General features: G+C 39.1%; 1 protein-coding gene across 1 annotated transcript in view; it reads right to left on the reverse strand.

Moving 5' to 3' along the window:
* Nucleotides 1-3,499: 3,499 nt before the first annotated feature.
* LOC141116634 (high affinity immunoglobulin gamma Fc receptor I-like) overlaps nucleotides 3,500-23,072 on the reverse strand; it is a 54,703-nt gene continuing 35,130 nt past the window's right edge. Inside the window, exons 5-8 of the mRNA XM_073609025.1 lie at nucleotides 16,388-16,453; nucleotides 13,337-13,402; nucleotides 11,348-11,373; nucleotides 3,500-8,617 (exon numbers count right to left, since the gene is read on the reverse strand). Of these exons, the coding sequence (XP_073465126.1) occupies nucleotides 8,579-8,617; nucleotides 11,348-11,373; nucleotides 13,337-13,402; nucleotides 16,388-16,453 (197 nt within the window). The 3' untranslated portion in view covers nucleotides 3,500-8,578. The remainder of the gene's footprint in view (nucleotides 8,618-11,347; nucleotides 11,374-13,336; nucleotides 13,403-16,387; nucleotides 16,454-23,072) is intronic.

The raw sequence follows: 23,072 nt of genomic DNA on the forward strand, positions 1-23,072 counted from the left end.
ACAAATTGCCCTCAGAAGTCGCCTAATTAGTAAATAGAGTCCACCTGTGTCTAATTGAATCTCATTATAAATACAGCTGTTCTGTTAAGCCCTCAGAGGTTTGTTGGAGAGCCTTAGTGAACAAACAGCATCATGAAGGCTAAGGAACACACCAGACATGTTAGGGATAAAGTTATGGAGAGGTTTAAAGCAGGGTTAGGTTATAAAAAATCTCCCAAGCTTTGAACATCTCACAGAGCTCTGTTCAATCCATCATCCGAAAATGGAAAGAGTATGGCACAACTGCAAACCTACCAAGACATGGTTGTCTTCAACTTAAACTGACAGGCCGGGCAAGGAGAGCATTAATCAGGGAAGCATCCAAGAGGCCCATGGTAACTCTGGAGGAGCTGCAGAGATCCACAGCTCAGGTGGGAGAATCTGTCCACAGGACAACTATTAGTCGTGTTCTCCACAAATCTGCCCTTTATGGAAGAGTGGCAAGAAGAAAGTCATTGTTATAAGAATTCCATAAGAAGCCTCGTTTGCAGTTCGTGAGAAGCCGTGTGGGGGACACAGCAAACATGTTGAAGAAGGTGCTCTGGTCAGATGAGACCAAAATTAAACTTTTTGACATAAAAGCAAAGTGCATTGTGTAGCGGAAAACGAACACTGCACATCACCCTGAACACCCCATCCCCACCGTGAAACATGGTGGTGGCAGTATCATGATGTGGGGATGTTTTTCTTCAACAGGGATAGGGAAGCTGGTCAGATTTGATGGGAAGATGGATGGAGCCAAATACAGGGCAATATTAGAAGAAAACCTGTTTGAGTCTGCAAAAGACTTGAGACTGGGGTGGAGGTTCACCTTCCAGCAGGACAACGACCCTAAACATGCAGCCAAAGCTACAATGGAATGGTTTAAATCAAAGCATATTCATGTGTTAGAATGGCCCAGTCAATGTCAAGACCTAAATCCAATTGAGAATCTGTGGCAAGATTTCAATTGCTGTTCACAGACGCTCTCCATCCAATCTGCAGAGCTTGAGCTACTTTGCACAGAAGAATGGGCATAAAATGTCCCTCTCTAGATGTGCAAAGCTGGTAGAGACACCCAAAAATGTATGCAGCTGTAATTAAAGTAAAGGTGGTTCTAAAAAGTATTGACCCAGGGGGACTGAATACAAATTTTCAGATATTCATTTGTAAAAAAAATTTGAAAACCATTTATCATTTTCCTTCCACTTCACAATTATTTTCCACTTTGTGTTGGTCTATCACAATCCCAATAAAATAAATTTACGTTTTTGGTTGTAACATTAAAAAAAGTAGAAAATGTCAAGGGGTATGAATACTTTTTCAAGGCACTGTACTAGCATCACTTTTTTTTTTACACAGAACCTTCCCTGTTAAATGGTCCTAACTTGAAATATACAATCAGGTCCATAAATATTGGGACATCGACAATTCAAATTAAAGCTGAAAGTCTGCAGTTAAAGCACATCTTGTTAGTTTCATTTCAAATTCATTGTGGTGGTGTATAGAGCCAAAAAGATTAGAATTGTGTCGATGTCCCAAAATTTATGGACCTGACTGTAAGTAATTTGAAACAAATTAGTCTATAATATTATTCTATATCTGCACTATATACCGGCTGTTCTGGATGTGAATTCAACTGTTTGGGGCATAAAGGAAGGCACCAAACACTGTCTGGAAATGAGGAATAATTCTCTTATTTAGGATATGTAATGGAATCAGACATGTGATATCATTATGTCTTGTGCTATACACCGATTGGCGTTGAGGGATTCTTTATTCCTTTATTCCCTTCTCGCCATAACCTGAATGATCATACTGTAACCATAACATCAAAATTTGATATTTCCGGAGCAACAGTTATGCTTGCATACTCAAACCATGATAAGACATCTTGATTGCGAAGAATTGTGGCCGAAAACCAAATTTGACTGAAAGGGACCCTCAAACACCAATGAGGCCTGTGGCTAAACACAGAAGTACTGAATTAAAATTGAAAGCAGAACTCAGTACACACCTTGGAGAACCAGTTTCCACAAAAGCAGAACTTCATAAAATCAACATCCCTGGAAGGGTGGAAACCAACAGTAAGGGCTGGTTTACACCACAGTAAAATTTGACGCAACACATGCATTTTTTTGTGTGTTGAGGTTTCCTGTATTAGGGCTCATTTACACTTGCTTTGGCTTCAACACACATTAAAGCACCGACTGCTTCAACATGCTTTTATGATGTGTTTTTGATGCTTCCGTGGTGCTTCGATGAAGCTTTGGTACTGCTTCAGTGAAGCGTCGGTGATGCTTCCGTGATGCTCTTTTGACGCTTCACAGATGCCCTGTGTGTGTGTTGATATCTCATACTAAAGGTTTTTTAGATTCATTCATAGAATGCATGAAGGTAAAACACCTTCAACCTTTAGAACCACTTTAAGAAGCTAATTTATAGTGAATAGGTGGTAACACAACTCAAAACATGTAAATTTTGTGTTTTTTTTTTTTTTTTTCAGTTCACTGTGATGCCCATTTTGTGAAGTGCTGTAATGTGTTGTAGACCAGGTATATTATGGGGGTACATTGAGGTGCCATTCAAAATGAACAGCACCACGAAGCGCTAGCTCATTTATAGTGTGTTACTGCATGTTGCCCCAATGTGGGCATGTGAACGAACCCGAAAATTCAGTTTTGGTTTTTGGTCACTGTTCTTGTTTGCTGAGGAAATCTTGCAAGTCTCAAATTACTAAAATGTGCAAGCGCGAACAGTAATAGCTCATATTCTATTCGCAGACAAGATATATATTACCAGTCACTGGAATTCCCCATCACCATCTAAAATAGAAGAAATTATCACTCGTGTGAATGTACAGTGTCAGTATGAAAAAATGCTTGCTTCTAAACATCTCCAATCCTCCTCTTTCTTGAAATCTTGGAATTCATGGTTGCTCCATCCCAAGGCTTCCCCTGGCCTTCAATTGTAATCCTGTTTGGTTAATTACTTATGACCTAGTGCCTTGATGTGGTTGCCGCTATATTCTGTGATAAGGTATTTATCACATATCACAAGGTAAGGTAATATACTGGTATTACTCTCTCCTTAGTTTTCTTTATCAGGTAGTACCGGTGTGTCTATTGCCTAAAGTTAGAAGTTCACCCCTCCCCGTCACAGTATGCTCCCAATAGGGATGACGGGGTGTAAATGAGACACGTTTTCAATGACTATCTGTTCACCTACACTGGGTACTCCTGGTTCTGTTTTTGATCTTTATTCTTTTCTGTATTGGTAATTGTGCTTTTTTGGAATGTAATTTGTACTTCAGTACTCATTGGAAAATGTATCCTACTTGGATTTTTCTCTGTTTTTTACTTTTACTTGAATTTCTTCAATAAAAATATATTTAAAAACAAAATGTGCAAGTCCACCCAGAAAAACAGATATTAAAAGAACCATTTTGAAAAGTCAATTTTAAAAACGATTATGGAGTAAACTTTCCTTTATTAAGTAAACAACTTAGCTTCTACTGTATGTATAATGAAACAAACGTTACAAAGAAACATTTTCCATTATTTTAGATGTACTGCTTTCCTAATGAATCAATGAATAAAAAAAAAACTGTTAAACATCAACATTCCCAATACAACACAAAAAATACAAAAATTTAAACCATTGTAAAAATAAACACATTTTAAAGTGCTTTCTTTTTAAATATACAGTTTCAGGCAAGACCTCTATAAAAACTTTCAGTTATACAAAACTATTGCAATCAGTCAGACAAAAAGTACATTCATAAAAATTTGAAGAGTTTAGGAATATATGACCCCATAGGAACCCAAAGGATTTGTTCTATCTTCCTCTTTGAGATATGAGTGGTCATAGCCACAATTTAATCTTCCAGCAATCATCCGGCTCTGGCAGCAGTGTTGCTGTTAAATGCAAGTGGCATCTACTTCAGAAAAGATGCATTTACTTCCAACCAGAGGAACTATTTCCAACAAGTGACATCTACTTCCATCAAGCAGCATCTACTTCCAACAAGTAGCATCTACTTGCAACAAATTGCATCTACTTCTGGCAAGTGGGATCTACTTCCAATAAGTGGCATCTTGTTCTGACAAGGGGCATCTACTTCTGACAAGGGGCACCTACAGTACTTCCAACAAGTGACATCTATTTCTGACAAATGGCCTCTACTTTAATCAAGTGGCGTTTACTTCTGACAAGTGGCCCCAACTTCCACCAAATAGCATCTACGTCTAACAAGTGGTATCTACTTCCATAAAGTGGCCTCTACTTCCATCAAGTGGCTTCTGCTTACAACAAGAGGTATGTACTTCTATCAAGTAGCATCTACTTCCAACAAGTGGCATCTATTTCCATAAAGTGGCATCTTCTTCCGACAAGTGCCATCTACTTCCGACAAGTGCCATCTACTTCCATCAAGTGGCTTCTACTTCCAACAAGTGGCTTCTACTTCCAACAAGTGGTGTCTATGTCCATCAAGTGGCTTTTACTTACAAGTGGCATCTACTTCCAACAAGTGGTATCTACTTCAATCAAATGGCTTCTACTTCTGAAAAGTTGCACCAGCTTCAATCAAGTGGCTTCTACTTCCAACATTTGGTATCTACTTCCATCAAGTGGCTTCTACTTCCAACAAGTGGAATCTACTTCCATCAAGGGACTTCTACTTTTGACAAGTGGCATCTACATTTATTAAGTGGCTTCTACTTCTAAGTGGCATCTACTTCCGACAAATGGCATCTACTTCCAATGAAAGACATCTATTTCCATCATGTAGCATCTACTCCCAACAAGTGGCATCTACTTTCAACCAGTGGCATCTACTTCAGATGAGAAGAGATTGCTCCTTCAGTGTGACTGTGTACTTAATAATATAATAGCACTACTGTGTGCTCTGTAAGGTGATCTCCTATGAATTGTGTCTAGAGTTCAACTTTAAAAAAGAAAAATATGCATGCTTCCCATACATAATATGATCCACAATGCATCAGTTATACATTTGACTACTTTCATAAGTATTTCATTAAAAAAAAATGATCGATCAATGAAACTGAAAAAATAGGCTTGGTCAAATATGATTGGATTTTGCATTAGGGTTGAATCAACTAAAACCACAATTTAGTACAACCACTTGACGAAAGATGCAATTCCTTCTTGGAAACTGTCATAATATCAAACAACTGTATTGTTACATACAGTATATGGTCAGCATTGGTAGAATGCTTAGGCTTACTTCCATTGTGCACGGTTTTACTGATCCCTGCGCGCTCCGGGCACCATTACAGGCAGCTAACGGACCGGGAGCTTTCCGATTATGTGATCGCCGTGACAGCCAATCACGGCTGTCACATAATCGTAAACCCTGCATCCCTTTAAGAGGTTTCAAATGCCGGGAGGCGGGGCAGGGTTAACAGAGCGGTGATTGGCTAGTGTTGCCTGCTCAGTGTGCTCTGGTGCTGCTCATGCTGTCTTTAAATTTCTCTGTATGTCAGCAACTAAGGAAAGTTCTGGATAATAGGCAGAAACCATGTAGATGGGAACATGGATATTCCCTGGTGCCCCTATACATGCTGGGTGCCTGTATTTATATTCTGGGAGCACATGGGTTATTGGTCTTTCCTAGCAGAGGAATGCACCAACTGGGGGAGAGGCACTGCCTCTCCCAGCACTTGCTGCCATGGGGCCTCAGGTGGTTGACCTGAGAGCCTGAATCGAGAGAGTGTGCTGCCATGTAGCCTCAGGTGGGAGTCCTGAGGACCTGAAGTTGGTGAGGATGACCCTGGTTCTGCAGAGATCTGGCTGAAGAGGCTGTCTATCCAAGATCTGGGTAGGTATCACTGGTATAGCATGTCATTTGGAAGTTGGAAGGAAGCTACCAGCTGTCCCTGGACATTTTGTGCCACCCCTGGGACAACCAGCAAACAGTCTGCCGTAACTAGCTAGACAACCTAAAGGATCTATAGACTTTTGCTTTTAATCCCTTCTGGTGTGCTGTATAGTAAGCTGAGGGTCTGAATAAAGGGAACACTGGCTAGTGTTTTCAAGAGCTTGTCCAACTGTTTGCTACTGCTCAGTTCTACTACTTTTGGACTGCCAAACAGTCTGCCGTAATTGGCTGGTACCTAAGGAGCTTTGCCTAAACCCCTCCCCCCTGCCCAACCCCTAGACTGGTCATTGAAGACAACAAGCGGAAATATGTGTGCACCTGGCTATGTGAATCTACTTTGTGCCTGGCTGTGGAGCAAAAGTGGGGAAGACATACTAGTGGCTCCTATGGGGGTAGAACTATGATGGCATTTAAATATATTCACCTTTTTCCCCAAGAGACAGCCCAGTACTCGCATTAGGGGTGAGGAGACAGGGTGCTGTGAAGTTTTCAAGAATGTATGTACAAAACCCCGCTGGCCCCTGCCATCAGGCATGTTCTGCCTGGATTGCATAGAGAAGCACATAAGTTACCTAATGAAAAATTAAGTGGTGTTTTTCAAAAATTTCGTTAGTATCTCGATGAGGGGGGAAAAGAACCAGGGAAGACAATATATAAGCAGAATATGTTCTCAGTTTTATGCCCTGCCTCTCCATTCACTAAGCCCCCGTCATCTGACAAAGTCAAGTGACAGAGGCTTAAAGAGTAACTCCACTTTTGTTGAGAAAAACATTCCCCTCAGGGAATGTACAGTACAGGGAGCTTAACAAACTTTGTTGCAGATTTCGAACTTTTGTTATTCTGCAGAAATCCCTGTGTGTTCGTCTGTGTCCATGTGAGAAGTGAATCTAATGGGAGAGGTGTCTTATTTATCAACCAGCTGCTGCACCTGCAGAGCTCTAATGAGAAAAATTGCAGGGTCTGCATCCCTTTAGATGTGATTACCTATTGGGAGTATCTCACCAAAGATGACATTTTTTTTTGGCAGGAGATGCCTGATATCTGATTTGTAGTTTAGTGCAGACTTCTGGGAAGATAAGTGAGCCAATCACACAAGCAGGAAATTATGTTTGGGGGGGGGGGTTGTACACCTTCTCTGTACAGAACACCTCCAGGTAGCCATATTGCATTTTACAGAAGATTACAGAGCTGCAAATTTAAAAGAAAAGGTAATTTTACTTAATAAGTAATTTTACGTAATAAATTTTACTTAATTAAGTAATTTTACTTAACCACTTCGGCCCCGAAAGATTTTACCCCCTTCCTGACCAGAGCACTTTTTGCGATTCAGCACTGCGACAGCACGTTTTAACTGACAATTGCGTGGTCGTGCAAAGTTTTTCTCTTTTTTTATTTTTTGCGCTATAAACAAAAAAAGAGCAACAATTTTGAATAAAAACGCAATATTTTTAACTTTTTGCTATAATAAATATAATAAATAATATTTATTATATTTGCTATAATAAATATCCCTCAAAAATATATATAAAAAACTCTTTTTTTCCTCAGTTTAGGCCGATATGTATTCTTCTACATATTTTTGGTAAAAAAAAAAAATCGCAATAAGTGTATATTGATTGGTTTGCGCAAAAGTTATAGCGTCTACAAAATAGGGGATAGATTTATGGCATTTTTATTATTAATTTTTTTTTTTTATTAGTAATGGCGGCAATCTGCGATTTTTATCAGGACTGCGACATTATGGCGGACACGTTGGATACTTTTGACACATTTTTGGGACCATTGGCATTTATACAGCGATCAATGCTTTAAAAATGCATTGATTACTGTAAAAATGTCACTGGCAGGGAAGGGGTTAACACTAGGGGGCGATCAAGGGGTTAAGTGTGTTCCCTAGTGTGTGTTCTGAAGGGGGGGGGGACTGTGTAGGGGAGATGATAGATCGCTGTTCATACTCTGTATGAACAGAAGATCTGTCTCTTCTCCCCTCAGAGAACCGGAAACTATGTTTTTACACACACACAGATCCTGGTTCTCGGTGTGCCCCGATCGATCGCGGGAGCCCGTCGGTGATCGGGACCGCAGGGCACTCGCATCGGCTCCGTGGGCGAGCAGGGGGGCGCATGTGCGCCCCTAGTGGCCAAAAAGGGAAGCAATGTAACATAACGGCGATTTGTGCAGCCGAGCCATGTTGCCGCAGTACAACTGCGGCGGTTGGTCGGCAAACGGTTAATAAAGGTAATTTTACTGAATAACATTCAATTACAATATGGCTTGCATTGCAAATGTATACACTATATTATTTTTTTATTTGCTATTTTTTTCCCATGACAGTGGAGTTACCCTTTAAATGGCAAGGACGAAGCTATGCGGGGGGTGACGTTTAATCTAATTTTACAGACGTTGGGCCCTTTATGTAGCATTGGCCAGAATACAAGCACCTCCCTAGGCTCAAAGAAAGTGATTAAAGGGCAAGTAATAGTATTGGCAATTACATGTTGCCTTGGCTTATACAGTTTGATGGACAAGTCAAGTTCAAATGTATCAAGCTTTGGTCTCAGTATTTGTAGCTCCCAAAACCAAAGCTGAATTAAAAATCAATTCAGACTTCCCGAATCCATCCAACAAGAGACATTCAAAGCCTGGACTTGATCATCTTCATGTTTCTCTTCTGGTTTTAATCTCAGAGTAGACAACCTGCTGGAAAAAAATAGAACACGGTACTTAGAAACATATTGGCCACAATAATTTTTACTCAAGTCAACAGAAAATACTGCATATGAATATTTCAAATTTAAACTTCCAGCCAGCAGGTGGCACTCTTAGCACCATTTCACATGTTTACCTGTCTATTCTCAACCACCCTCCTAATAAAGCCTGGGCTTTTTTTTTTTTTTTTTTTAACTCAAAGGCTCAACGTAAAATTTAACTCAAAAGGATTGACTTATTTCCCTACATGCTCCTTTCAGGTTGGCCATACGCAATTGGAATTTTGCATGAAAATGTTCGCTTTCAAAATGCTGACTTTATTTGCTATTGGTTAATGGAAACAAAATGATGATCATTTTCAACTTTAGTGATGAGAAAAAACAAAGACGAAGGATGGAAAATGTTACTTGTTTGATATCTGATGTAACTACATTTTTGGTGTTAATTTGGTTCTCAGGCCAGAAATAAGAAGAAAAAAAAAATAAGGTGCTTGGAAAATTTTCATCTGAAATTAAAACTTTGTGGTCATGAAGACTTGTTATTTTCAATTAATTATATATGTATAGGAATGCAATACAAGAAAAGGTTTCTACGAATGGTCTTCAAAAAGTTTCCACACTTTTAAAAATGTATTAATAGAGTTTAAAAAAAAGTGCGGGAACTTTTTGAAGAACCCTTGTATGTAGTGTCTGCAAAACTGGATTTATCACTACAGTAGATTCTAAAATATAATCATGTAGTATATCCACTACAACCCCATTGATTGATGAACATATAATGTTCATATTATAGTATACTATATATATAGTATATAATATATGCAGTATAAATATACTTCTAAATATGCAGCATACTTATTAATTTAAACAAACTTGGATTTGCAATATTCTATCATTGATTTCACAAAATTTCACAAAATAAAAAGCCCCGCTAACATGTCTGAGAATCTATTTAAATAGCATGTCTAGATGGATTTTTTAAGGTTTTTTTGAGCTGTCTAATGATGGCATCATTAACCACGGAAGATTTACCCCCTTTCCTGACCAGGCCATTTTTTGCTATATGGCACTGCGTTACTTTACCTGACAATTGCGTAGTCATGCAAATGAAATTTATGTATTTTTTTTTTCTAAAAAATAGAGCTTTCTTTTGGTGGTATTTGATCACCACTGCGTTTTTTAATTTTTTGCGCTATAAACAAGAAAAGACTGACAATTTTGAAAAAGAAAAAAAACAATGATTTTTACTTTATGCTATAAAACCTAGACAATAAAAAGAAATGAAAAAATCTAACTTCTTCATAAATTTAGACCAATAAGTGTTCTGCTACATATTTGTGTTAAAAAAAATATCCCAATAAGCGTATATTGATTGGTTTGCGCAAATTGTATAGCGTCTACAAACTATGGGATACAGTATATACTGAAATTTTTATTAATTTTTTTTTACTAGTGATGGCAGCGATCAGCAACTTATAGCGGGACTGCGATATTGCGGCAGACATACTGACACTTTTGACACTTTTTGGGAACCAGTGACACTAAAACAGTGATCAGTGCTAAAAATATGCACTGTCACTGTACTAATGACACTGGTTGGTAAGGGGTTAAACATCTAGGGTGATCAAAGGGTAAAATGTGTGCCTAGCCAGTGTTTTGGTGTACTGTGTGTGCTACTTTTACTAAGGGAAGTGATGGATTTTCTTTCCCTGCTTTGTTTATATAGGCAGAGCTCTGTCCTGTGGGTCTTCCCAACAATTGGCGGCTGCCGGCGGTCATCCATTGGCCAGCACCCGCCGATCGGCATCTGCTGTGTCAAATCACAGCACAGCCTGGTCGACGGTGGCGCGCTTTGGCAGCTGCTGTCTCAGCTCTCTCTCTCCTCATTGGACAGAGAGGCAGCAGCGGGAGCCATTGGCTCCTGCTGCTGTCAATCACAGCCAGCGAGGAGAGAGCAGACGGCAAGGCTGAGCCAGTGGACACACAGAGAAAGCTTGGGAGCGAGCATGCACACGTGCCCCCTAGAGCAAGCAGATTATTATGGGGGCACTCGGCAAAGGGGAGGAGCCAGGAGCGCTGGCAGGGGACCCCAGAAGAAGAGGATAGGGGCTGCCCAGTGCAAGACCATTGCACAGAGCAGGTAAGTATAATATGTTTGTTATAAAAAAAAAAAAATGCTTTAGAATTGCTTTAAATACTGTGAAAAATGATCTTTTAGATTTTCGCGTAAACGATAGAACAAAAGTCGAACTGCATACAGCCAGCTTTAGAAAGTAAGAATCTGAATGCAAAAAAATTATAGTTTCAAAATACATAATGCTTTGACACTGTTATTGGGGTAAAGCCTGTATTAAAATATTGCATACTAATGTTCTAAATTTAAGGCAACAGGGGGCGCTCTAGGTTCTTTTTCACATGCTTAGCTCTCTATTCTAACTGCTCTAATTTAAAAAAGAAAAGCCTAAGTTTAAATTAGAGAGAGACATTCCGAAGATAACAAAACTGTGTTTTATAATGCTTTCTGTCCCTAGTATCAAGGGCAAACTCAGTTTTAATTATTAATTTGTTAAATAAAGATCTTCTATAAATTAAAAAAATGCAAAATAAATAAACATAAAAAAAAAATATTGACTCCAAACCAACCCATTCTAGGTTCTTTTAATGAAACGTTTAATAAAAAATGAATTCTTAAAATTAAGAACAATCCTAAATGACTTACATTTTCAGTGGCTCTAGGTGAAGGAGCTGAAAACGGAAGGAGGGATACTGATTAATATCAAGTTATACACAGAAAATATTTGTATCTTTCATTAATAGATGTTTGTTATGCCGCATACACACGAGAAGGAATTCCGCTCAAGCTTGCCTTGCATACACACGGTCACACGAAAGTTCGCTGAACTTTCGACCGCCAAGAACGCGGTGACGTACAACACTACAACGAGCCGAGAAAATGAAGTTCAATGCTTCCGAGCATGCGTCGAATTGTTTCCGAGCATGCGTAGGAATTTTGCGTGTTGGAATGTGTACAGTCGATCGGAATTTCCGATCATAACTTTTTCCGACCGAAAAATTGAGAACCTGCTCTCAATCTTTTGCTGGCTGGAATTTGGCCAGCAAAAGTCCGATGGAGCATACACACGGTCGCATTCTCCGACCAAAAGCTCTCATCGGTCTTTTGCTGCCCGAATTTCCGATCGTGTGTACGGGACATTACTCTTTCTTTCTGGCAACTTCGACTTGAGCCAACCCTCTCCACCATATTTTTTTTAATGCAACAGGCAGACTCCTTGTCCAGTAGGGAAGCTTAGAAGGTAGGAGGGGGTGGGCCTATACTTTTAAAGGAAATAATGAGATTTATGTACAATTCGCTATCTTTCTCTGGATCTACTATTTTAATATCCAGTTTTCAGTGATGTAATCTCCAATTTATTCATCATATGCTCAGTTTTTTATATGTCCATGTTCCTATCTATGTATTAAAAAAAAAAAGCTGCTGGAACTTTAATTAACCAAAATTCATTTGTATGATAATAAAGCAGTGTGTGCCACACTCATCTCTATAAGGTGCTCCCTCAAAGTTACAGTAAATGAGAATCAACATAAAAATAAAAATAAACAAATGATACTTTAAAAAAAAAATTAAATAAATTTCAATTTGACTACACAATTAAAAGTGAAAAGTGAAAGCACCTTCATTCAAGTGCAATATAATAATAATGTTTGTATTGCATGCGATACTTTCTTCTGTGATCTACTCAAAAGAATGTGTTAGCGATGACGATCTTGTGTTCATGTGATCACATTTCTAGTGGAATGGATCTCACCTTGTTGGATGGACCTTATGTGATAAAGGTCACATATAGCTTTTTCCCTTTAGGGATATTTGACGATCTAGGTCAAATTACTGCATATGTCAATTCTCTACATGTATGGGTAACTCAAAATGATAAGACTTTCAGAAATCCCATAGTGCTATCCAGGGGCGTTGCTAGGTCTACAAAAGATCTGGGGCTAGAGCCCATAGCAGCGTAGTAAAGAAAGTCATATGCTTGGGCGGGCATACACTTGTATATACAGTAATATACGTGTGTGTGTATATATATATCCCCAGAGAGCCCCCCACTTACATCAGGGTCCCCAGAGAGCCCCCTTACATCAGGGTCCCCAGAGAGCCCCCCTTACATCAGGGTCCCCAGAGAGCCCCCTTACATCAGAGTCCTCAGAGAGCCTCCCTTTCATCAGGGTACCATGAGGGCCCCCCATTTACATCAGGGTTCCCAGAGAGCCCCCCCTACATTAGGGTCCCCAGAGAGCCTCCCCTCCCCTTTGGGGACCCCTGCAGAGACTCGGGGCTATTGGCCCCAGATTTGGGGCTATAGCCCCAAAAGCCACCCCCTAGCGACGCCCCTGGTGCTATCTATTGATAAAGATATAATTTTATTATTTAATCACATAAGGTCCAACTAAAAAGGTAAGATCTAGTTTTTCTATGCCGATGTTGAGGGAACACTTTAGAGATGCGAACATGGTACATATTGATTTATCAACATATGCTCATTTTAAATTGCCAAAGTTTTGGAACAGTTTTTTTTTCAAAGAATGAGAGCACTTAAAATGGACATTCATTTTTTAATTGTAAATAATATATTATATTAAATTCACCTATTGTACATCCAGACACCCATGATGAGCTGTTGCTACTCACCTTTTTGGCTGATTTTAAGGTTGGCATAGCATAAGTCTTCATCAGCATTGGGGTTGGTGGAAGATACTGATAAAATAGAAAATAACAAATGTGATTTAATACTCAGATCAGATGACAATCACTCAAAGTTACATACACTACATTACCAAAAGCATTGGGACTGAGTGGTTGAACTAGATGGATTCAGGTCTTTTTTCAACCAAACTAATTACACTATATTAAGTATTGAGACGCCTGCCTTTACACGCACATGAACTTTAATGGCGTCTTAGTCCGTAGGGTTCAATATTTAGTTTGCCCACCCTTGGCAGCTATAACAGCTTCAACTCTTCTGGGAAGGCTGTCCACAAGGTTTAGGAGTGTGTCTATGGGAACGTTTGACCATTCTTCCAGAAGCGCATTTGTGAGGTTAGGCACTGATTTTGGAGAGAAGGCCTGGCTCACAGTCTGCGCTCTTATTTATCCCAAATGTGTTCTATCGGGTTGAGGTCAGGACTCTGTGCAGGCCAATCAAGTTCTTCCACCCCAAACTCGCTCATCCATGTCTTTATGGATCTTTCTTTGTGCACTGTTGCGCATTCATGTTGGAACAGGAAGGCCCAACCCCAAACTGTTCCCACAAAGTTGGGAGCATGAATTTGTCCAAAATGTCTTGGTATGCTGACACCTTAAGAGTTCCCTTTACTGGAACTAAGGGGCCAAGCCCAACCCCTGAAAAACAACTCCACACCATAATCCCCCTCCACCAAATAATTTGGACCAGTGCACAAAGCAAGGTCCATAAAGACATGGATGAGCGAGTTTGGGTTAGAAGAACTTGACTTGCCTGATAGAACACCTTTGGGACGAATTAGAGCACAGGCTGTGAGCCAGACCTTCTACCTCCACATCAGTGCCTAACCTCACAAATGCTCTTCTGGAAGAATGGTCAAACATTCCCAGACACACTCCTAAAACTTGTGGACAGCCTTCCCAGAAGAGTTGAAGCTGTTATAGCTGCAAAGGGTGGGCCAACTCAATATTGAACCCTACGGACAAAGACTGGGATGCCATTAAAGTTCATGTGCATGTAAAGGCAGGTGTCCCAATACATAATATAGTGCAATTAGGTTGGTTGAAAAAAGACTCAAGTCCATCTAGTTCAACCACTCAGTCTAGTTGTTTTCAGTATATGGTTACGCTGTAGACAAACCTATCGATAGTCCCTGGGAAAGAATGACCATCCTAATCACAAAACCTTGTCTGGTCCATGGTGTTTCCTCTAAATAAAACTGAATTCATGGGGTACATTGAGGTGCCTCTCCCCCCCCTCCACAGGCTAAGCACAAGAACTTACACAAGCTGGGAATTCAACTAATGTCCTCTCCCTCATACCAGGGCGCTAGGTGTAATCCTGGACTCTGACCTTTCCTTTAGGTCCCTTCCTATCACTGTCCAAATCTTGCCACCTTCATTCTGTAACACTATCAAAATTCCCCTTTTCCTAATATACTGTACAACACCACCATGCTACTCATTCAATCCCTTATTATCTATGGCCTCGACTATTGCAACTCTCTACTCATTGGCCTACCATTATACAGGCTATCCCTGCTTCAGTCTGCCATGAATGCTGCTTCTAGTTTTATTCACCTTACCAAATTTTCAGAGCCCACTGCCCATCTCTGCCAACCCTTCCACTGGCTTCTGCTAGCTCAAAGAATAAAATTTAAAATATGAGCAAGAGCATACAAAGTCTCCACAACTCTGCCCCAACTACATCACCAATCTCATCTCAAAATATCAGCCAAACCATAATCCAAACCATCTGCTCCACTGCTTCCAAGAACTCTAGCGTCTTCATCACCTTCTCCCATGCTCGGCTCCTACACTTCTTCAGAGCCTCACCCATCCTCTGGAACTCCCTGCTCCAACCTATGTGGCTATCCTCTACTCGATCCCTAAAAACCCATCTCTTTAGAGAAGCCTGTCTCACCTCCACCTAAAAACTATACTACTTCCTCCATCAGCTCATCCTTCATAGTTATTACCTTTTGTATAACTTGGCCTTCCCTTTAGATTGCAAATTCTCATGTTCAGGGCGCTCCTAACCCTCCATTATTACATTTTATTGAAACTGTACTATCTCCTTACTTTTTAAAGAACTGAGCAAATTGTTGGAGCTATATAAATCCTGTATAATACTAATAATAATTAGGCAGCGCTGTACTTCCTTATTCCTATGGCACATAATATGGAACTATAGTACTTATCAAGGTAGGGACATCGCAAGGAGGAGAGAGAATTTTCTCCCCATAACTCCATTCAAAAATGATAGATATACCTCCCTTAGTTTCTGGAGGTAACTGGACCAGTGGCAGCTGGAAATTAACTGGTGTCGCTTCTTTGGAACCCTTTACCCTCTTGCTTGGGGAATTGGTTATTTTGTCAATTGGATCAGTGCTTTCTTGTATCAAAGCAAATCAGTTGGAATCTTGGTTTTCTAATTTTCTCATTCCAAGTTGCCCATTCTGGTTCTTTTACCCCCTCTCCGGACACCAGTGATGTGAAAGACCCCATCTGGGTGCTTTGAAAAAAGGCTAGTTATTTTAGGCCCATCTCTCGGAAAACAAACCTAGTATTGAAGGGAATGCAGGCTAGTTTCTCCATGGGAGGGCTTGTGGTCACTAAGCAATGGGGCACCAGCTTGTATATATATGATATAAAAAAATATGATGATTAGGTGAGTTTGCCCATTCTGAGTCTTTTACCCCATCTTGGGACAGCCGCAATGTGAAAGAGCCCATCTGGATGCTTTGAGAGAAGTCCAATTTTTTTTACACCCATCTGTTGGAGAACTAAGCTAGTACTGAAGGCAATATAGACCGGTTTTTCCACAGGAGGGCTTGCCTGCTTATGGCCACTAAGCAACAGGGCTCCAGCTTATATGTCTATGATATATAAATAACTTTATAGGGTGGACAGGATTTTTAAATAACTCACACTATTAAGTCATCTCAGCATTGGGTCATTTTATGCACAGAGGCAAACCAAGTTCTTTCGTAGCCTTACCTTTCTTTTTGAAATTAACTTTAGCGTAAAACGCGTCCCCTTCCTGAGAGAGTCCTTTGAATGATTCTGTAAAAACAGCAAAAATAAAAATATGCATCAAACTCTTGGAATCATCACAAGTAAGGATGAGCTAAGGAAACAGTCACATACAGCAGGCTGTTGGCCCAATCAGCTGTGGCCATGGAATTTCCCGCAGCTGCATGTAACAAATGGGTGGGGATGCTGGTGACATCATTGGTGTAGTATGGCCTCATGGGACCATATTGGCTCAGTTATGTCACCAGTTTTCCTGCCCCTTTGCTGCATGTTGCTACAGGGTGGGGCAGTCCACAACCCCAGCTGATTGGCCCAGCAGCCTGCTGTCATGTGACAGTTTCCCACAAATTTGAGTCAAGCTCAGTTTGGCTCAAAACTTGGCTCATCTATAATCACAAGCAATTGACAAATTGTGAAAAGGTACATTTCCGAAAGTCCTTGTAGGTAGAAATGTGCAGAATGAAAATATTAATTTTGTTCCGATTCGTTATTTACATAAATTAGTTCAGTTAAATTCATTTAAATTTGTTTAATTCGTTTTGTTTATTCGAATCGATTCAAATTGAACTCAATTTAATCAAATTCACAAAATTCTAATCTATTCAAATCGAATTCCATTCTAAATCAAATGTATTCTATGCGAAATTTGGATTTTGGAAGATGGTTATATTTTTCTATTTCATTCTATTCTATTGTTTTTTTTCTATTCGATTATATTATTTTCTATTCCATTTGAATTTTTGGAAAATGGTTATATTGTTATATTTTTTTCTATTCTGTTCTATTCTATTGTTTTTTTCTATTCTAGTCTTTTCTAATCTATTTTATTTGAATTCATATTTATTCTATTTGAATTTTGATAAATGATTATATTCTGTTCTCTTCTATTCTATTGATTTTTGAATTTTATTCTATTCTTTTATTTTCTATTCTATTCTATTATATTCAAATTTGAATTTATTCTATTCGAAATTTAAATTTCGGAAGAAGGTTAGATTCTATTTTATTCTTTTTTTTTTCTATTCTATTGTTTTCTAAACTATTCTAATCTAATTCATATGTATTCTATTTGAAATTGGAATTTCGAAAGATGATTATATTCTTTCTATTCTATTGTTTTTTTTTTTCTATTCTAGTCTTTTCTAATCTATTTTACTTGAATTCATATTTATTCTATTTGAGTTTTGATAAATAGTTATATTCTGTTCTCTTCTATTCTATTCTATTCTATTGATTTTTGAATTTTATTCTATTCTTTTATTTTCTATTCTATTATATTCAAATTTGAATTTATTCTATTCGAAATTTGAATTTCGGAAGAAGGTTAGATTCTATTTTATTCTATTTTTTTTTCTATTCTATTCTTTTCTAAACTATTCGAATCTAATTCAAATGTATTCTATTTGAAATTCAAATTTCAGATGATGGTTATATTCTATTTTTTTTATTCTCTTCTATTCTATTCCTTTAATTTCTATTCTATTTTTTTCTGTTATATTTTTTCTGTTTTACTCTATTCTTTTTTATTCTATCCCTTTATTTTCTATTCCCCTTTCTTTATATTCTTTTATTTTCTATTCTGTTCTGTTTTACTCTATTATATTCTATTCTTTTATTTTCTATTCTTCTTTATTCTAGTATATTCTTTTCTATTCTATTCCTTTATTTTCCTTTCTATTTTATTCTCTTTGGAAGTTCGAATTTGATTTTAATAAAGATTAGAATTCGATTCAAAAACAATTAGAGTTTTATCCAAATTTTTGTTTTGCCATTTCGATTAAATTTGTTACTATTGTAATAACGAAAAATGTGTCCAAATTTCGATTTGCAATGAAACAAGCCACACATGTCTAGTTGCAAGTGCTGCACGTGAAGCACAGAAAGATACTTGATAATCTGCCAGTGAGCTTTTAACTTCCTGCATGAGCTGACAACAGGAATTCTTCTGCACTGAAATCCCAAGCAGTGTTGTCAGCCCTACCTAGTCATCTCTTAACTAGACATAATGGCCCATGACTCCAATGTGCATGTGCTAATGTTGACATGAAGATGTGAGTAGGCCCTAAAGTAAAGCTGTCATAAGAGAAATATGGAAAATGCCATTGATAGCCTCTCCTTCTGAAAAAGCTAGCTACTGGGCTGTCATATTAATGAGTTGACTTTAAGTGCTTGAGTCAGCGACCTAGGACAAGTAAAAATTGAAGGGTTTCTGACTTTTCTTTGACAATCATTTCATGCATGCTTGTTTTGGGTGTATAACTCAAAAGGAGTGAAGCCAGAGGCAGCCAAGCAATTAGCATTTTTACAAGAAATTCTGATTTTCTGCAGGACCTTCGGATACTGCAGCACTCTGATATGAAGTAAGCAAGAGTGGCCTGGGAAATTTTAGCCTGAGAGGGAAATACAACAAATTCTTTCACAGATATTCCACTTATATGCATGATTTACCAATAATGATAAAGACAGAAAAGCATACAGAAGACGATAGTGTAAGATTGAGAGTGTACAGAATGGAACAGTGAAATAGGGAGAGTACTGTACAGCACAGCATACATACAGTGCCTTGAAAAAGTATTCACACCCCTTGAAATTTTCCACATTTTGTCATGTTACAACCAAAAACATAAATGTATTTTATTGGGATTTTATGTGATAGACCAACACAAAGTGGCACATAATTGTGAAGTGGAAGGAAAATAATAAATGGTTTTCAAAGTTTTTTACAAATAGATATGTGAAAAGTGTGGGGTGCATTTGTATGGCGCCCCCCGGAGTCAATACTTTGTAGAACCCCCTTTCACTGCAATTACAGCTGCAAGTCTTTTGGGGATGTCTCTACCAGCTTTGCACATCTAGAGAGGGACATTTTTGCCCATTCTTCTTTGCACAATAGCTCAAGCTCTGTCAGATTGGATGGAGAGCGTCTGTGAACAGCAATTTTCAAGTCTTGCCACAGATTTTCAATTGGATTTAGGTCTGGACTTTGACTGGGCCATTCTAACACATGAATATGCTTTGATCTAAACCATTCCATTGTAGCTCTGGCTGTATGTTTAGGGTCGTTGTCCTGCTGGAAGGTGAACCTTCGCCCCAGTCTCATGTCTTTTGCAGACTCTAATGCCCCGTACACACGAGTGGAATTTCCCTCAGAAAAAACTTGGATGGTTTTTCCAACGGAATTCCGCTCAAGCTTGCCTTGCATACACACGGTCACGCAAAAGTTCTCTGAACTTTCGACCGTCAAGAACACGGTGACGTACAACACTACGATGAGCCATGAAAATTAAGTTCAATGATTCCGAGCATGCGTCGAATTGTTTCCAAGCATGCGTCGTTTTTCGCGCGTCGAAATTGTATACAGGCGATCGCATTTTCGGATAGGAACTTTTTCCGAATGAAAAATAGAGAACCTGCTCTCAATCTTTTGCTGGCTGGAATTCCACCAGCAAAAGTATGATGGAGCATACACACGGTCGCATTTTCCAACCAAAAGCTCTCATCAGAGTTTTGCTGACGGCATTTCCGATCGTGTGTACAGTGCATTACAGGTTTTCTTCTAAGATTGATATGTATTTGGCTCCATCCATCTTCCCATCAACTCTGACCAGCTTCCCTGTCCCTGCTGAAGAAAAGCATCCCCACAACATGATGCTGCCACCATGTTTCATGGTGGGGATGGTGTGTTCAGGGTGATGTACAGTGTTAGTTTTCCACCACACATAGGGTTTTGCTTTTAAGCCAAAAAGTTCAATTTTGGTCTCATCTGACCAGAGCACCTTCTTCCACATGTTTGCTGTGTCCCTCACGTGGCTTCTCACAAACCGCAAACTGGACTTCTTATGGCTTTGTTTCAACAATGGCTTTCTTCTTGTCACTCTTCCATAAAGGGCAGATTTGTGGAGAACACGACTAATAGTTTTCCTATGGACAGATTCTCCCACCTGAGCTGTGGATCTCTGCAGCTCCTCCAGAGTTACCATGGGCCTCTTGGCTGCTTCTCTGATGAATGCTCTCCTTGCCCGGCCGGTCAGTTTAGGTGGACGGCCATGTCTTGGTAGGTTTGCAGTTGTCCCATACTCTTTCCATTTTCGGATGATGGATTGAACAGAGCTCCGTAAGATGTTCAAAGCTTGGGATAATTTTTTTTTATAACCTAACCCTGCTTTATACTTCTCCACAACTTTATCCCTGACCTGTCTGGTGTGTTCATTGGCCTTCATGATGCTGTTTGTTCACTAAGGTTCTCTAACAAACCCCTGAGGGCTTCACAGAACAGCTGTATTTATACTGAGATTAAATTACACACAGGTGGACTCTATTTACTAATTAGGTGACTTTTGAAGGCAATTGGTTCCACTAGATTTTAGTTAGGGGTATCAGAGTAAAGGGGGCTGTATACAAATGCACCCCACACTTTTCACATTTTATTTGTAAAACATTTTGAAAACCATTTATCATTTTCCTTCCACTTCACAATTATGTGACACTTTGTGTTGGTCTATCACATAAAATCCCAATAAAATACATTTATGTTTTTGGTTGTAACATGACAAAATGTGGAAAATTTCAAGGGGTATGAATCATTTTTCAAGGCACTGTATATAGAAGGTGTGGAATAAGGAATTTGCAACACAGCATACATACATGGAAAGTGTGGAAGAATATGCATCAAATGCAGATATGATAACCCCCTTGGACTTTTCAGGCAGAGAGTATAGTGTAGGTAAATTTCTTTAAAAGGCAGTGATGCCACTTTTATTCAATACAAAGCATGGTAAAAGGGCACATGTAGCCCTGGAGACAATTCTAATACATAAAAACAGTATATACAAAAAGATAGAAAGTGGGTATATATAGTTAAAAAAAGACATGGTATAATCAAACCCAATATTGTGAAGTATACCAATGTACTGCCAGAGTTGCACTGTGGTCAGTTCATATGGGTTTCTTAAATATATCCCAACATGTTTCGGAATTATTAGTATACATTCCTTCTTCAGGGGAATTCTATTCTGGGTGATTTTTCTCTTTCAGAAATACAAATATAGTCCTTGATTACTGCTTTTATGTATTAGAATTGTCTCCAAGGCTACGTTTGCCCTTTTGCCATGTTTTGTATTCAATAAAAGTGGCATCACTGCCTTTTAAAGAAATGTACCTACACTATACCCTCTGTCTGAAAAGTCCAAAGGCATAGCTCCCAAGTGTCCCTGATTTGGAGGGACTGTCCCTGATTTGGAGCAATGTCCCTCTGTCCCTCTTTCCTCCTCATTTGTCCATCAGTTTGGTCTGATCTATATAGTTGTATATAAAATGCACTTTTTATCTTTCAAAAAGTGTTTCCCAGTACTAAACCTTTCATCCAATTTCTAAATTGCTGCATTTGTACATTTTAAAAGCCAATATAAAGGAATAGTGGTAAAAAAAGTCCTTGTGAATTTAATTAACCTTTTTTTTTGGTTAATTCTCCTTTAAGGGGGTGTGGCAGGGGGCTTTTCCTATGCCTACATACATTTGTTAGTAGGTGTCCCTCGTTCTCATCTCAAAATGTTGGGAGGTATGCAAGGGGTTTATCATATCTGCATTTGATGCACATTCTTCCATGTTTAATTAGGATGTTGGCAACCCCATATACCCTCTCCCTCACACCATTCCTATACTTGGAAAGTGTGAACTAAGGGGAAGTACAGCACAGAATATATACTTGTAAACTGTGGATTGGGGAAGTACAGCACAGCAAACAAATGTGGAAGGTGTAAAATAGGGAAAATACAGCACAGCATACAAATTTTGAAGGTGTGGAATAGACAATGTACATGGGATGATATAAATAAGAATGTACATCACAGTGTACAGAAAGGGATGGTGTAAAATGTACAGCGCAGTTCACAGAATGCGAAGGTTTAGGAATAGGGAATGTACAGCAGAGTGCACAGAAAGGAATAGTGTGAAATGGGAAATGCACAGCACAGCAAACAGAACGAGATAGTGTAAAATAAGGAAGGTATAGCACAGTGTACAGAATGGTAGTGCACAGTGTACAAAAGGACGGTGTGTAATAGAGAATGTATAGCACAGTGTACAGACTGAGATCATGAAGAACAGTGGTGGACTGGGGTAAGACAGAGATGTTACTTGTATCTACAAGGTTTGACCATGAAAGATTGGAGGCAGTGAGCGAAGAGGAAACTGGTTACATGCCACACAACACATCATTATCTGGAGATCATGGGGTCAGTGCTGGGAAAAGATCCTCTAGTACAGTGGTCATCAACCCTGTCCTCAGGGCCCACTAACAGGTCAGGTTTTATGTATTACCTTGGGGAGATGCAGACTAGAATACTGCAATCACTGAGCAGCAAATGATATCACCTGTGATGTAATTCAGTTATCTTGCAAACCTGGTCTGTTAGTGGGCCCTGAGGACAGGGTTGATGACCACTGCTCTAGTAGACAAGGCAAAGAGGCCAAAGTGCTCCCCCGTCCCATGTGCTGTGATCTACTTCAGCAGCATTGGCTGCCATTTTTGTACCTCCCTCCTACTGAAGTGCTAAAGGTGGACATCTTTTCTGCCTACCCCTTGGCCCAGGCCTGAATGGGGCACTCTACATAGAATAAGACATTCAGGCAGTTGTTTCTTGTATTGTAT

The sequence above is a fragment of the Aquarana catesbeiana genome, linkage group LG13 (assembly GCF_042186555.1).
Source record: "Aquarana catesbeiana isolate 2022-GZ linkage group LG13, ASM4218655v1, whole genome shotgun sequence".
Classification (NCBI taxonomy): Eukaryota; Metazoa; Chordata; class Amphibia; order Anura; family Ranidae; genus Aquarana; species Aquarana catesbeiana.